Source organism: Musca autumnalis, unplaced genomic scaffold (assembly GCF_047663935.1).
Source record: "Musca autumnalis isolate F117 unplaced genomic scaffold, ASM4766393v1 scaffold_4, whole genome shotgun sequence".
Classification (NCBI taxonomy): Eukaryota; Metazoa; Arthropoda; class Insecta; order Diptera; family Muscidae; genus Musca; species Musca autumnalis.
The window spans coordinates 3197487-3212432 of record NW_027411977.1 but is presented as its reverse complement, the minus strand read 5'-3'; the positions used below and the strand labels follow the sequence as shown (position 1 = coordinate 3212432).

General features: G+C 34.8%; 2 protein-coding genes across 2 annotated transcripts; one reads left to right on the top strand and one right to left on the bottom strand.

Annotated features, from left to right (window-relative positions):
• Nucleotides 1–4843: 4843 nt before the first annotated feature.
• On the top strand, nt 4844–7659 carry LOC141403383 (protein Mo25). The gene is made up of 2 exons (XM_073985727.1): nt 4844–5205; nt 5338–7659. The coding sequence occupies exon 2, from the start codon at nt 5388–5390 to the stop codon at nt 6408–6410; it is 1023 nt and encodes a 340-aa protein (XP_073841828.1). The 5' UTR covers nt 4844–5205; nt 5338–5387; the 3' UTR covers nt 6411–7659.
• A 6329-nt stretch (nt 7660–13988) lies between these two features.
• On the bottom strand, nt 13989–14946 carry Prosbeta6 (proteasome beta6 subunit). The gene is made up of 2 exons (XM_073987210.1): nt 14765–14946; nt 13989–14697 (listed from the first exon to the last, which is right to left on the bottom strand). The coding sequence occupies exons 1-2, from the start codon at nt 14851–14853 to the stop codon at nt 14082–14084; spliced, it is 705 nt and encodes a 234-aa protein (XP_073843311.1). The 5' UTR covers nt 14854–14946; the 3' UTR covers nt 13989–14081.

Genomic DNA, 14946 nt, shown 5'->3' with positions numbered 1-14946 from the left:
GATTTTGTTTTTATTTTTTGAGAATGCTAGAAAACAGCTGATAAAATTATGTACACATACGAAAATGCCGTATCAAATAGAGCGCTCCCTAAATGAAAAATTTACATATGAGTTGCCAAATCATTTTGATAGATGAAAATTTTCCTAGTGTTACAGAAAAGATTTTTGTTGCAACAGTTCAATGACGTATCTACCTTTATTATTGCATAATGAAAAAAATGTCAACCCTGCTTTTGACAGAATATGCCATAATAAGAAAAAAATTTAATCAGCTGTTATACCCCGGTTACACTTAACCGGATTAACCCAGTGGCTTTGGATTTCAAACGCTAATTCCATAGCGCAAACGTCAAATAAGTCCACTCGAAGTGGGCTAACCAGGCAAAAAAGTCTAGTGTAACAGTACTATTAGCTGTGGGCTACCACTAAATTCACGGTAGAACAATATAAGGTAAGAGCAATACCAGCTGACTGAACTGGGCTGTAATGTTAAGGGCTGTTTACACCATCTGTCAATGTCATATGAGCTATCATTTCTTTCACCCATTCGACATTCTCTATGTTTGTCAAAATTGACGTCATTCATACAACTTTCAATTTGTGCGTTCATACCTACAAGTGTTATTTTCGTATGACATAACCTATAAATATAAAAACAGCTGTTTTGTCATTGTTTACATTTTTGTTGAGTTGCAAATTTGCGCAAATTTTAATTTTGGTTGAACGAAAATGAATATCTAGCATGTTTGTTGTGGTAGAATAAGTTTTTGGGGTTATATAGGCATTCATGTTTTTGCCACAAACTAATCATTCCCAAGACTGCTTGTTTCGACCAATCGATCTGAAAATAACATTATAAACACCATTTATTTACTTTTCTAAATATTTAAATATACATAACATTCCTTTTTTAAGATTTTGTTTTTATTTTTTGAGAATGCTAGAAAACAGCTGATAAAATTATGTACACATACGAAAATGCCGTATCAAATAGAGCGCTCCCTAAATGAAAAATTTACATATGAGTTGCCAAATCATCATGGTACAATAATACAGGTAGCATTATCAAGCCAGCTGATTGTAACATAATGTGTCAATTGCATTGAATTGATGCCAAATTTTGACATCTTATGTTACCAACAATTGCCGATGCGGCTACCTGTGTATTTGTACCATGCAAATCATTTTGATAGATGAAAATTTTCCTAGTGGTCACACCATGATGAAATAATAAGGTGGCGTAAAACGTCCAGCTGATTGGTTTCAATCTGTCAAATTTTTTGTTATTGTGAATAAATTGTATGAAAACGTAAACAAACATTTTGACATATTGAAGAATTTTTCGCCAAAAATGAGTTGTTGTTGTGCTACTTACGTGACCTGTTAAATAGATCATGGGTCACACTGTGTACAACATTCGCAGGTAGAAAATTCGACATCTCATACGACATTGATAGATGGTGTAAACAACCCTTTAGTGTCAAATTCCATATTTTCTATTTTCGATGTATAATAGGGATATATATTTTTGAGGAAAAAATATATCAATGATATGTAACCTCTTCCAAGTCAGAACAACGTGCCGCACACTGTAAAGGTGAGAACAGAATGAGAAATTCACGCTTATCCAAGCCTGAATTTGTGTAAAGGAATAAAGATTTCCAAAATCGCATTTGAATTAGGTAGTACCTGGCCTTTATTCAATTACTTGAAATTGAGCGTGAGGCAAGCAACAAAAGTCATTGTGTTTCTACCTTAAAGGCCTCGACACATAAGAAGCATGGCATTCTTGCTTAAGTCATGTCTTGTAAATGACTAAAGGCCAAGTTCGACCTAATTCAAATGTGATTCTGAAATCTTTTTATTAGGTCGAACTTGGTCTTTAGTCTTTTATCAGATATGACTTCAGCAAGAATGCCATGCTACTTATGTGTCGAGGCCTTAACACCTCTTATAAAAGCGGTACACTAGTTTTTAATACGTGTGATATTTTATTAAATTTGAAAAAATTAAAGCCCTAATAAATATGTGCTTCTTTGATTTCAAAAACAAAAGTTTGAAACAGCTTCTCCTTTTTCAATGAATTTTTAACGACCCCAAACATTTTTGCAAGAATTCTAATTTTTTGCGTAAAATTATCCATTTAGTAGAATGATATGGATACTTTCAAATAGAAAATGTAACGAATTTTCATTCATGTTTTTCAAAATATGCAATCATGGTAGAATAAAGTAAAGGTAAAGGCCTGTGTACATAAGCTGCTCTGCCTGATTGTCTTGCTTTCCTGCTTCATTATTGACATAGTAAAAATAAAAGAATAAAGAAGGCCGAGAAAATTTCGAACTGGGTTGCCCTTTTCTTTTTTATTCTTTTATGAGAAGTAAGCAAGGTAAGAAGGCAAGGCAGCTTATGTACGCAGGCCTTAAAGGTCACAGCTAACAGCTGATTACAATTTTTTCCTTTTTATGGCCAAATCTGTCAAAAGCAGGGTTGACATTTTTACTGCTTTTGGCATTATGCAGTAATAAGGGTAGATGCTGTAACATGATATCTTAAATTGAAAATATGGACAAACAAATTAAATTCGCATGGCTACATAAAATTGTTGATTTTTATTAGTAAAACCATGACACAATTACCCAGGTAGTGTCATCGTAAAATTTTGAATATGTTATGTCAAAACTTTCTTTATGTTGTTGGGGAAATCACAACAAAATATTTTTTTTTATAAATGGATTTGACTTTTCATATTCTAACAGCTGGTGTGATGCCAATACCTGGGCAATTGTGCCATTAGTAAAACTTACGAAAAAACGCTTTTTCAAATATTGACATCATTTGAAATTTATTCCAAAAGTACGGGAATATCAAAATTGGAATTTTTGTAAAATTTCTAGCTGAAATTTATGTGCACATCGGATGCCAGCAATCACGATGTTATGCTAATGCTTGGTTTACATTTACGAAATCCACTCGATTTCAACTGTCAATTCCATAGCTCAAACGTCAAATGAAATATCATCTGGATTTCATTTGACGTTTAACCTATGGGTTTGACAGTTGAAATCGGGTGGATTTCGTAAATGTAAACCAAGCATTAGATCAGTCAAACTTGTCAAGTAGATAATAACCCTGCGTTTACACATGACAGGACATTTGAGTACATATATTGATTGTCAAAAACCCAAAACTTGCCTGTGTGACGTAGGCGTCCAGACAACTGCAAAACCAGCTGTAAAATTATGAATGAAAATCGTCGATTTCTTTTTGTTTTCCGTTCACATACATATTTTGTTTTTGTTTTGTTACATCCCAGTCCTTTTGTCTTTTTTGTTATTTGAAATAGTTTTGCTCTCAATTGTTCAAAAATGTCCACATTTACTGTCTACGAAAATTACCAGACAGTGCCGAGGCAACTAGCCAAATGTTTGTATGTATTAGTAAATCAGAGTTGTATTTGCAGTCAGTCTGTCTTGTGTAAACGCCAAGTAAGAGAATGACATTTTTCACTGTCATAAGTTTGGGTACAACTTTTACTATTTTTGGTACACTTTTCCAACAAGAATATTCTGGAGCCTAGCTACAGGGTTGTATGTTTCAGCGATTTTCATACCTGGCCTACCTCTACTTTATTGTACCGCGTATTCAATCATATGTGAAAAATATTAGTTTTATAAATTCCAATAATTTATAGTCATTTCCTTATTTTGTTTACATGTACCGGTGACATTAACGTTACAAACAAAAACAAATTCCTTTGTGGTTGTTGTTGAGTTGTATTTGTTGTAGTATTTACTTTATAGTACTGTTACACTACAGTTTTTTGCAGGGTTAACCCACTTCGAGAGGATTTATTTGAAGTTTGCGCTATGGAATTGACATTTGAAATCCAAACCCAATGTGTTAATTTACTTCAACAAGCATACAATTTATATGAGACCAATTCACCACTTTTACCATTTTTTGCCACTGTTACCATTTTTTAAAGTAAAGGAACAGACCAAATATGACATTTTATGAAGCAAGAAAAGCAAGCAACGATTTATTCTGTTCTGGCCTTAAATTATTCTACCATGCTTTTTATGCCGGGCATACACTATGGGCATGCAGGACAGCATTTGTAATAGTATTAGTAAATTTTGAAGTTTTTGTCAATGTATTTGGGAGTAGTTTTGGCAGGATTGAAATCAAAATAGTTTTGATTTTGTAAATGAACCCCTTTCAATCCGATGAATTTTGTTTATTTTCCAAGTAACCAACAAATAATTTTTGAATACAACAAATATTATTTGTGAGGAAATTAAAAAAATTGGAAAACTTCAACCAAAAATCGAGTTTTGGAGGAAAATTCATCATTTTTGGAATATGGATTGAAGGAATACCACACACTATTCAATCACACACGTACACAAGGGTTCATTTGGCAGTGCAGTTTGGAAGTATAGTGTATGCCCCGCATTAGGCCATGTTTATATTAGATCCTTTTGCAGGGTTAACCTTCTTAATGAGGATTTATTTGACGTATACACAAAGGAATTGACATTTGAAACCCAGTGGGTTTGTTAAATTCGGTTTTTTATAAACCTTCTTTGTACCCCATTTGCACTTAACAAAATTTAATAAACCCACTGGGTTTCAAATGTCAATTCCATAGCACAAACGTCAAATAAATCCTTATAAAGAAGGTTAACCCTGCAAAATGCTCTAATTAGGATTAGTTTGACGTTTTTGCTATGGAATTGACATTTGAAGTCAGTGGGTTTATTAACAATCCGGTTAAGTGCAAACGGGTTGATACCATGATGCTTACTATTTCGCTCGATTTGTAGATTCCTATTGCCGCCGTACGTTCAGCAAATACCAACTACGTCGATTGATTTCCGTCGTTATTATAAGAAAAAACGGCTTTGTTCTCTGTTCACGCAACAACTGAGAACTAAGAGATATTTTATTGGAAAAATTTTGTAAAACGGTAGAAAATTAACATCTAATTTCGGAAATTCAGTTCACCAACAAGAAAAATAATTCCGCAGAAGTACAGATCAAAAGAATAAACCTTGCTAAAAGTGAAACAATATTATTAGAGAAAGACGAGAAACACAAAAGAAGACAAAAAAGAGAGAAAAAAGTTTTGTCAGCAGTCAGTCCGCGGAACAGTCACACACGAAGAGGGCAGAGCAGAAAAACAGAAAAAGCGACAAAAAGGCAAGACACATTGCAGACGAAGAGCAAGAAGACACCCTTAAATACCACAAATAATAAAAAATAAATACCAAGAACACTTACAAACAATTCCATCGCAGCGATTTTAAAATATTCTTTTTTATAAATTTTTAGTTTGATATTTGTGTGTGTACGTGAGTGCGTGAGAGGAGGAACGAGGCGATATGCCGCTCTTTGGAAAATCACAAAAGACACCAGCTGAGCTGGTAAAGTCGCTGAAGGAGGCCATCAACGCCCTGGAAACCGGCGGCGACCGCAAGGCAGAGAAAGCCCAGGAAGATGTGAGTAAAAATCTGGTCAGCATAAAGAATATGCTGTATGGCAGCACAGATTCCGAACCACCGGCTGACTATGTTGTCGCCCAACTGTCTCAGGAATTGTACAACAGCAACTTGCTGTTGTTACTCATTCAAAACCTGCAGCGCATCGACTTCGAGGGCAAGAAACACGTAGCGTTAATATTCAACAATGTCCTTAGAAGGCAAATCGGCACAAGATCGCCTACTGTCGAATATATCTGTACAAAGCCCGAAATTCTGTTCACCCTTATGGCTGGATATGAGGATGCTCATCCCGAGATTGCCCTTAATTCTGGCACCATGCTGAGGGAGTGTGCCCGCTATGAAGCCTTGGCCAAGATAATGATACACTCCGAGGAGTTTTTCAAGTTCTTCCGCTATGTCGAAGTGTCCACTTTTGACATAGCCAGTGACGCATTCTCAACGTTTAAAGAATTGCTAACCCGCCACAAGTTGCTGTGCGCTGAATTCTTGGAAGCTAACTACGACAAATTTTTCACCCAACACTATCAACATCTGTTAAATTCAGAGAACTATGTCACCCGACGCCAGTCACTTAAGTTGTTGGGTGAACTGCTGTTGGATCGTCACAACTTCAGCGTAATGACACGATACATTTCGGAACCGGAAAATCTGAAGCTAATGATGAACATGCTCAAAGAGAAATCCCGTAACATACAATTTGAGGCCTTCCATGTTTTTAAAGTTTTCGTGGCTAACCCCAATAAACCGAAACCCATACTCGATATCCTGCTACGCAATCAATCAAAATTGGTTGACTTCTTAACCAATTTCCACACAGATCGCTCCGAGGATGAACAATTCAATGACGAGAAGGCGTATCTAATCAAGCAAATTAAAGAGTTGAAGCCACTGCAAGAGGCTTAGTGTGCCAGCATAAGACACGTCGCCGCCGTCGCCTACAGCCCTCAAACACACAGCAACAGAAAATCCTATGAAAAATGCCAAAATGCATAGAAACGAACATTAAATAAAAAACAACACACACAAGACGTTAGAACTGCATGTAAAACAACAACCATTAGACCTAAAAAGAAGCAGAAAATATTTTAGAAATTAACAACAAAACACACACAACAAATACTAACACCCCAAACCCATAATATCACAATATGACGACCACCAATGGCCACTCCTCTGCATGTCCTGGAAGTTGATGATGATGTTGGACTTGGAATCAATTTGGAAACTGCTTGGCAGTATGGTTTTTGTTTTCCTTTTTCTAATGATTATGATGATTAAAAAAAGAAAAACAACATAGTAATAGTTTTTATTTAGTAGTTTAACGTGTTAATATAACGCGACAACCGATAACGTTTAACGAACGACAGACAGACAGACAAGATGATACTGTTGAAGAGACACTACTTTTTAGCTTATAATAAAAATTTATAAAGTAAAAGAGATGAAAAAACAAACAAAAGAAAAACATATAAACACTTAAAAACAAAATACAATAATTTAATTAATTGAAAATTAAACATTTTTAAAAATAACTGAACAAAACAACAACTGAATTTAACAACTAAACTGAAAAAATCAGAAAGTAATTATGTATATTTTATAACAATACAACAAATGCAGACACAACATAATTCGGGTAGCTCCCCACTTCAGGAGCATTGAACGAACCACTAGAATCAAACACAAAACTCACACCCAGACAAACACACGCCCACTTACAAACTGTTGTCCCGAACCCGTGTTTATTAATGAATTCAGCAGCCAGTCATTATTTTCCAATTTCAAAAATTAGTTCTTTGCAGTGAGAGAAGATATTTGTTTCCCTAAAAACACTTTCGTTTCCCATTCTCTTTTATTCTTGTAGATGATTTCCTTTGTTCCGCAGCCATTTCCCTCCCCTCTACTTTCATTGTTTGTATCTCATTAATGTTAGTAAGATACTAATTTGTCTTCTTAAAATATTTGTTTTAATTTTTAGAACTGAAAATGCATATTGTTTGTAATTTTGTTAAGCTGAAATTGAAACTCACGGCATATTACACAAATACAGCAACAAATCAACAAACTCTACAACAACATTACTGCATATATTATTATAAATTATATTATTATATAATAAAGGAAAGAAAAACAATAAAGAAAACACTAAAAAGACATCAAAGTCATAGCCAACATCGTTAAAAGAGGGAATTGAAGTAGAATTTCTTTCTTATTTATTTTGAGAGTCATCAATCAAATCAGTTGTTGTTATATGGTCAATAAAAGAGTGGTAGGTATATTGCCACATAAGTATGTATGTGCCTACATACAGATATTATTAACAAGATTTCTATAATTTGTTTTCAAGGTTGAAATACTATTCTACAAATTCAAATGTATTCCGGACATCGCCAGAGAAAGTAAATATGCATTATTGTTGAAGTATCTAACCGATTGTAGTGCTGCTTAACCGGATGAATACTTGAGAAGTTCGTGGAATGTTTTTGTTTTGTTGTATTTGTTATTAGTCATAGGAAAAACGTTTAACGCAGATATAAAATTTTGTTTTCTTATCATAATTCGTGAATGCAGTTACTTAGAGGTGTACGTGTGTATTGGTTCCATTGGATATTGCACAGACGTAGTGTAGAATTTTTAAAACCAAGTTATTCATATAGTGGAATCGGTTCCGTTGGGCATACACATTCTACCATTTGATAATAAACAATGAGAATGTGCATTAATTTCGTCAAGATTTCTTCATGGACAATATGAACGTGTAATTAAATGCGGAGATACTGTTTGATTTTATTTAACAGTCCGAGGCTCGATGATCTGACTATAATGTCCGTCGTCAAGTAATAGGTACGTTGCAGGCCAAGCTAAAACGTCAGTAACAGTCAAACGCCTGTCGGAATCAAGGCAGATTGAACAGGTTTTAGTATCGACAAATGTTGAATATGTTATAGTTTCGACGACAAGAAAAATTCGGTTGCTGATGTTCATAGAAACTGCTAAAATATATTCCTCATAATGAGATGAGTGCATTCGAATTATAAAGTTATACCTCAAGTGGTAAGAGGATCATGTCCCATGGACACTGAAAATCAATATCTGTACATGGGCTACGAAGTTCATATCCTTGAAAACTATGAATAAATATATACCAATTGTAGGCTCGAATAGTAAAATTAAGAAGCACATTTGGTAGCCAGGAAAGCTGCTTTAAATGGTTACAACCCGTGATATTTGCTTAATATGAGTTGGTTTACCTTAGGTGTCAGGTTGTTATCTAGTAAACGTCCGATATTAATGATTTAACTTACAAAATTATGCGTTTTTGTAACTACTCGGTTATCCCCGGACAATTCGATAATCCGGACATCGCCGAAACATGTCACGGTGCTCTTGAAACAATTTTAAATGGAAGGTGCTTAAACCTCGGAAGTTTTTGCGGATTCTGAAACTACAATGTTCATAGATGAGAACAATCAAAAAACAAAAAAAAATCGCCGGAGCGCTTTTTAATGGGTCTATCTTGTATTACCACTAAACTTGAGTTGCGTTGTCAGTTGTCTGCGCGACTGAGACGAAATGTTGTACCATTAATGTCAACTCAACTGGGTGGTCGATAAACATGTTATCGGTCAGTGTTTTTTCAAACTTGTGACCTCTATTCGCAAAAAAAAAGCATTTTAAAAATAACTGCGCTTTGGATAACTCTTTTGTGTATTCTGGACAATATTTTAATATTTTGGCTGAGTTTTCGAGCAAATTTGGAAAACAACCCAAGATTGGAATATAACCTGCCCATTGAATCTTCGGATCGTCAAGTTTTATTTGCTGTCCCAAAAAATTATAAGTTCGGTGGAATTATTTTTTGATGATGAAGAAAATGTACAGGACATTGCATCTATTAGAAGAAATTTGAGGGACAAGTCGAATCCATTGGAATTGCCATCTGCACTGTAAGCTGATGATCATGTGGAAAGATCTGTATAATCAGTAAATTATTTCAGGTGTAAGGCGTATTTTCGATTGCCAAAGGATGCCGTAGGTTACATTGTGGAAACGTTAAAGGATGACTTCAAAGTAAGTTACAGATCAACAGCAATACCCCCACTTTTAAAAGCGTGCACAGCGTTGCGATTCTTTGAGGACGGAAGTTTCCAAAAGTCCCATGGCAATGATTTCAACAATTGCATGGCTCAATCTACATTGTCGAGAGTATTGAAGGAAGTTGTCCACTTGATAGAGGACAAATTGTGCCAAAATTGGATCGTTTCGAAGTTGACAGAGGAGGAAAAAAGACAAAATAAAAACCATTTTTATTCAAAAACGAAATTCCCTGGTGTAGTTGGCTTTATAGATGGAACCCATGTGCACATTGGATTTGCACTCAATTTAGGGGTCGATTATGGATAGCAACTCAACCGTAGTTGCGTTGCCAGATGAGAAAATCATACAATTAAAATAACTGAAACGACAGAAATGTTTGTCAAATCCATTTAATATCGGTGTTTTGAACCTTCAGCTATTAATTTAATTGTAAAAAAGTATGAATTTCAATGCGGAAATGGAAATTTCTTTTATTAAATTGGCTGTCGGCAACGCAACTGGGGTTGGGTTGCTATCCATAATCGACCCCTTATCAATTAATATTTCAAACTGTTGTTTTATTGTTATTTTCACCATATTTTTGATACACAAAATTAATTAATTATGCAAATAATCAATAATTGTTAACAAAATGTTTATTTTTCCTTCTATTTGACTTCTTGTTCCTTCGAAAATGTTCACTGCAACTGAAAATTGGTGGTTGCTGAAAAACGGCCGCTTCGTCAACTGAGATTCGCAACTTCAGTTGAGAGTTGTCATACGTGGATCAATTTTGACAACTGGCAACGCCACTCAACGATAATTGTTATCGATGATCGACCCCTAAATAAATCGCGATTTAAGTTGACATTTTTAGGGGTTGTTTAGGTTTTCGCGATTTTGCTTAGAAACCGCATTTCCTATCAAAATGGGACTAAAACAAATATTGTAGCCATGAAAATTCTCTACAAGATCGACCTTTATGGTATTTTCGTAGTTTTTACCATTTTTGAGATATAGAAGTTCAACTTGGGACAATGCACTGACTGTATGGCCCCCTTATAAAACAATGCCATGTAGGGTGCGCCTTAACTAACTTTTGATGAAAACCGCTTACACAGGGAAAGTTTTTGTGAATTCTGAATCAGCAGTGTTCATAGATGAGAAAAATCCAAAAACAAGAAAAAATCGCTGTAGGGATTTTTATATAAATCACGGTCAAAATTCACATTTTTAGGTGTTTTTTAGGTTTTTACGATTTTGCTTGAAAACCGCAAGTCCAATAGAAATGGAACTAAAGAAAATGTTGTAGCTGTCAAAATTCTCTAGAGGATTGACTTTATCATTTGTTCCCAGCTTGTACCATTTTTGAGATATGGAAGCTCAGTTTACATTTTTAGTTTTTTCTGTTAGGGTTTCGCGAATTTGCTTGAATACGGTAAGTCGTATCGACATGTGACCTGAGAAAATCTTAAAGCTGTGAAAATTCTCTACAAGACTTACTTAAGTAACTTATCCTTAGTTGTAACATTTTTTTAGATATATAAGTTTAAGTTGGGAATTTGCAGTCATGACATTGTTTTATAAGGGGGCGATACAGAATTGAATTGAATTTGAATTGTCCCAATTTGAACTTCTATATCTCAAAAACGGTAAAACCGACGAGAATATCATAAAGGTCAATCTTGTAGAGAATTTTCATATCTACAAATTTGTTTTAGTCCCATTTTGATAGGAAATGTGGTTTCTAAGCCAAATCGCGAAAACCTAAACAACCCCTAAAAATGTCAACTTAAATCGCGATTTATTTAAAAAGCGCTCCTGCGATTTTTTTTTGTTTTTTGATTGTTCTCATCTATAAACATTGTAGTTTCAGAATCCGCAAAAATTTCCGAGGTGTAAGCACCTTCCATTTAAAATTGTTTCAAGAGCACCGTGATGTGTCCGGATTATCGAGACTATACTGTACATGGCATAGAACCGTACCGCACTATTTTAAGAACTTCGAATGTGTTCGAATTGGATAGAATTGAATTTTCAAAACGCTAAAAATGTTTTTACAAAAAGGCATCGGGTGGAAACGTCGTCACACACTCTCGAAGGATTTTGCCACCTCCAAAAAACTGAACCGCAGACCTTCTGTGTCCAAGGAGAGAATGCTTTCCACTCCACCAAGGTAACTCCTAAAACGACTAATTTACCTGCTACAATAAGAGCAACTAATAATTTGAGATCTGCTTTGTCAAAGAGTCGAAACTTACCGCACGATTGTGGGAATCCTCCCAGGTTCCCGGTCCATCATAAACATTGTCTGGTATGTGGTAGAAACCGATTCGAGTCGATTTGTTGAATCAAAATTGTATGTTTGTAATTTATGCTATGTTCCAGTACTGCAAGAATCTACTAATTTTTACTATTTTTTCGATATCCTAAAAAATAGTAGCTTCTTCAGTTTCTGGAACAGGCATTTAGTTGTATTTGGGGTTTTTAAGCAATGTTTTTAAAGTTCAGTAATAATCAGTCCAATCATGAACATCCCATTGGTATTCAATTCCCGAGGAATAGATTTCCACTCGTACTAAAATATAATCCAGCTTATTTGCTAATCACATTGGAAATGGATTTGGAAGATATTACTTATTCTGCAAGGCAGATTTTTTGGAGGAAAACACATGTTTGAGGGCGTTCGTTCGAATCATTCGTGATTGTGCTGAAAAATGGGGGTTATTCTGAATGACGGAGAGTTTTCATTCAGAATAACCCCCAATAATTTTAATTTCGAAATATATTAGCTTTGTTATAGTACTTTTCTAATGGCAAAAGTAGTAAAAGAGCAAACTGTCAAAATTGCTCTCAGAGCAGATATATTTTCAAAAAGTATTGGAACGGAAAAACTGTGAAAAGTGTTTAAACGTGTCATATAAAAAATGGCAGACGTCATGCAAAAACATAACAACAAAGATAATTTTTTTAAGAATTTGTTTTATTTTAATTGTTTAACATGAAAGGACACTTGAAAATTAACTATAGGAACCAACACCGATTTTACGCATTCCTCTGATGACTTATACAGCTGTATGTAGTACGAATTTTTAAGATTAAAATCTCTCCAGGCAAGAGATCGAAATTTAGTGTTAAATCATCAATGGCCTCAGTATCGACTAATTTGCAGCAAAACCCAATGTTTGCAAACGGCATTCTGCTGGTCAAGCTTTTCCTTTTTTATTTAAAATAAAAAACAATATTTTTATGAAAACCTGCGTTTCTTTGCTAAATGTATGACGATGTTCATCTGATTTATAAAATGCAATTACATGTGAAACAAAATATAAAGTATTTAAAGAAAATTTAAAATACATTTAAATTGATAATGACACATTTGGCTCTATAGCGAACATCATCTTGCGTTTCCTTGCAAACAGACATTCCAGTCGGTACGTGATGGAACAACGATAGGTTCTTCGACAATTCCTGAATTTACATCACCATCTTGCACACGTCAAAGATCTTACGAGATTTAAAAACTTCTTACAACATTGCTCTCTAGGAAGCGTCTACTCAGGACATCTCTCTAGGTCATTAGAAGCGACATTTCTACAGAAAGTTAAGAAAAAATCTGGACAACATGGCTGATCTTGCAAATTCCTGGGAATTTTAATACGTAACACCGAGGATTGTAGTTATCACTGCATCCGTAATTGCCTTGAAGTGTTATTTCGTTGTTAAATACAGAATTTGATTATTTTGTAGTCAAATTATTTCTTCAATTATTATTTTTCTTTTCAACAAATGTCAATTTTATTGCTTGACGAATTTACAACTTTCTACACACCCAAATTTGTGTAGTAGAAAATAGTAGAAGAGAAAGCCATTCCGAGCCATTTTTGTTTAAAGAGAATAGAAAATTTTGCCAATTTTTGTAGTACAGGAACGCATTTTATCAAAAAATTGTAAAAATAGTACTAAATAGTACTATTTTGCAGGTTCTGGAACACAGCTATTGTCTGCAAAAATATAACATTTTTTGACAAATTTATAAAGGACAAAATTATTTAAATTTCGAAATAGTCAACAGTTTCAAATCAAGTGCAAAGAGGCTGACTGCCGTGTCGTCACCATTTTTACAAATGACTGAAAATCGACGAAGTATGTTTCTTAACGCCTTTGTATTTAACAACAGCGAATCTGCGTGTTTCAAAACGTCAAAATTCACATTTTTAACGAAGGGAAAAAGCAAACATGTATCATTTTTATTTCTGATACATTTAGTTGCATTTTCGAGGAACAATGTATGAGTGTGCAACTGAAATATTTTGACGAAGTTAAAATAAAACAACACAAAGCAATTGACGATACGGAGTCAGCCAGAGTTTCCATCACATAGCTGAATAAAGGGATATGTACTTTGCTTCCATTTTACCAAAAATCATTCCCAGTTTATTTCATAAACCAAGATCCATTACAATCAAATTCTTAAATATAAAAAAATGTATTTTTTTAATCCTTTCTTAGCTGTACTTCTTTGACTTCAATGCCATCCTTAGTAATTATATTGATGGTAACAGCATCACCAGTATAAATATCCCGTTCAGCAGCGGAAATGAATGTGTCCGTAGCAATGGCAACAGCACGTTCCTTCGACACTTTGGGAATTTCACCTTCCAGTTGCATATTTTTAAACCCAATTTGATTATCCAAAACAGGTTGTAACAAAGCTCCGGCTGAACCTCCAGCTCTGTACGTGGTACGTTCACAATGACCAATGGGATCGTACGAATAGACAACACCCTTGCCCTCATTATCCAAACCAGCCAACACATTTGATACATAATAAGGGAAGAAACGTTTGTTGTACATAATAATGGACAACATTTGGGCAATGGCATCGGTGGACATGGTCTTCAGATGGGTATGCTCATACATTTGCATACGTGCCCGAACTAATGCTGTTAGGGCCAAAGTGTCGCACCAGCAGCCAGTGGAACCCAAAACGGTCTTTTCACTTAATTTGAAAAGTTTATTTTGTTTGCGGGTATGTATGGTGTAGCCGCTGCTAAGACGTGTATCAGCAGCAATCACTACATAATCATCGCCAGCAATTGCCACAATAGATCTGCAAATAACATGGTGGAGGTGAAATAATGAATTTAACCTTATATAGGATCACAACAACAACATACCCTCCATTGGATTCATAAGGAGAAAAGTCTTGGTGTTGCACACCAGGAACTTTGTAATCTGGAAACTGTTCAACTCCCAAGAAATTCATTTTTATATTCTACAAAATTTCGAAAAAATTGCAATGATTTGCTTATGTTCCGGCTGTCGTTTGAAGATGACAAACAATTTTGTTTAGTGCAAG

Coding starts and splice junctions, on each gene's coding strand:
- LOC141403383 (XM_073985727.1), top strand. CDS start 5,388: ATGCCGCTCTTTGGAAAATCACAAAAGACACCAGCTGAGCTGGTAAAG.
- Prosbeta6 (XM_073987210.1), bottom strand. CDS start 14,853: ATGAATTTCTTGGGAGTTGAACAGTTTCCAGATTACAAAGTTCCTGGT. Junction 14,698..14,764: donor CCTTATGAATCCAATGGAGG/GTATGTTGTTGT, acceptor TGTTATTTGCAG/ATCTATTGTGGCAATTGCTG.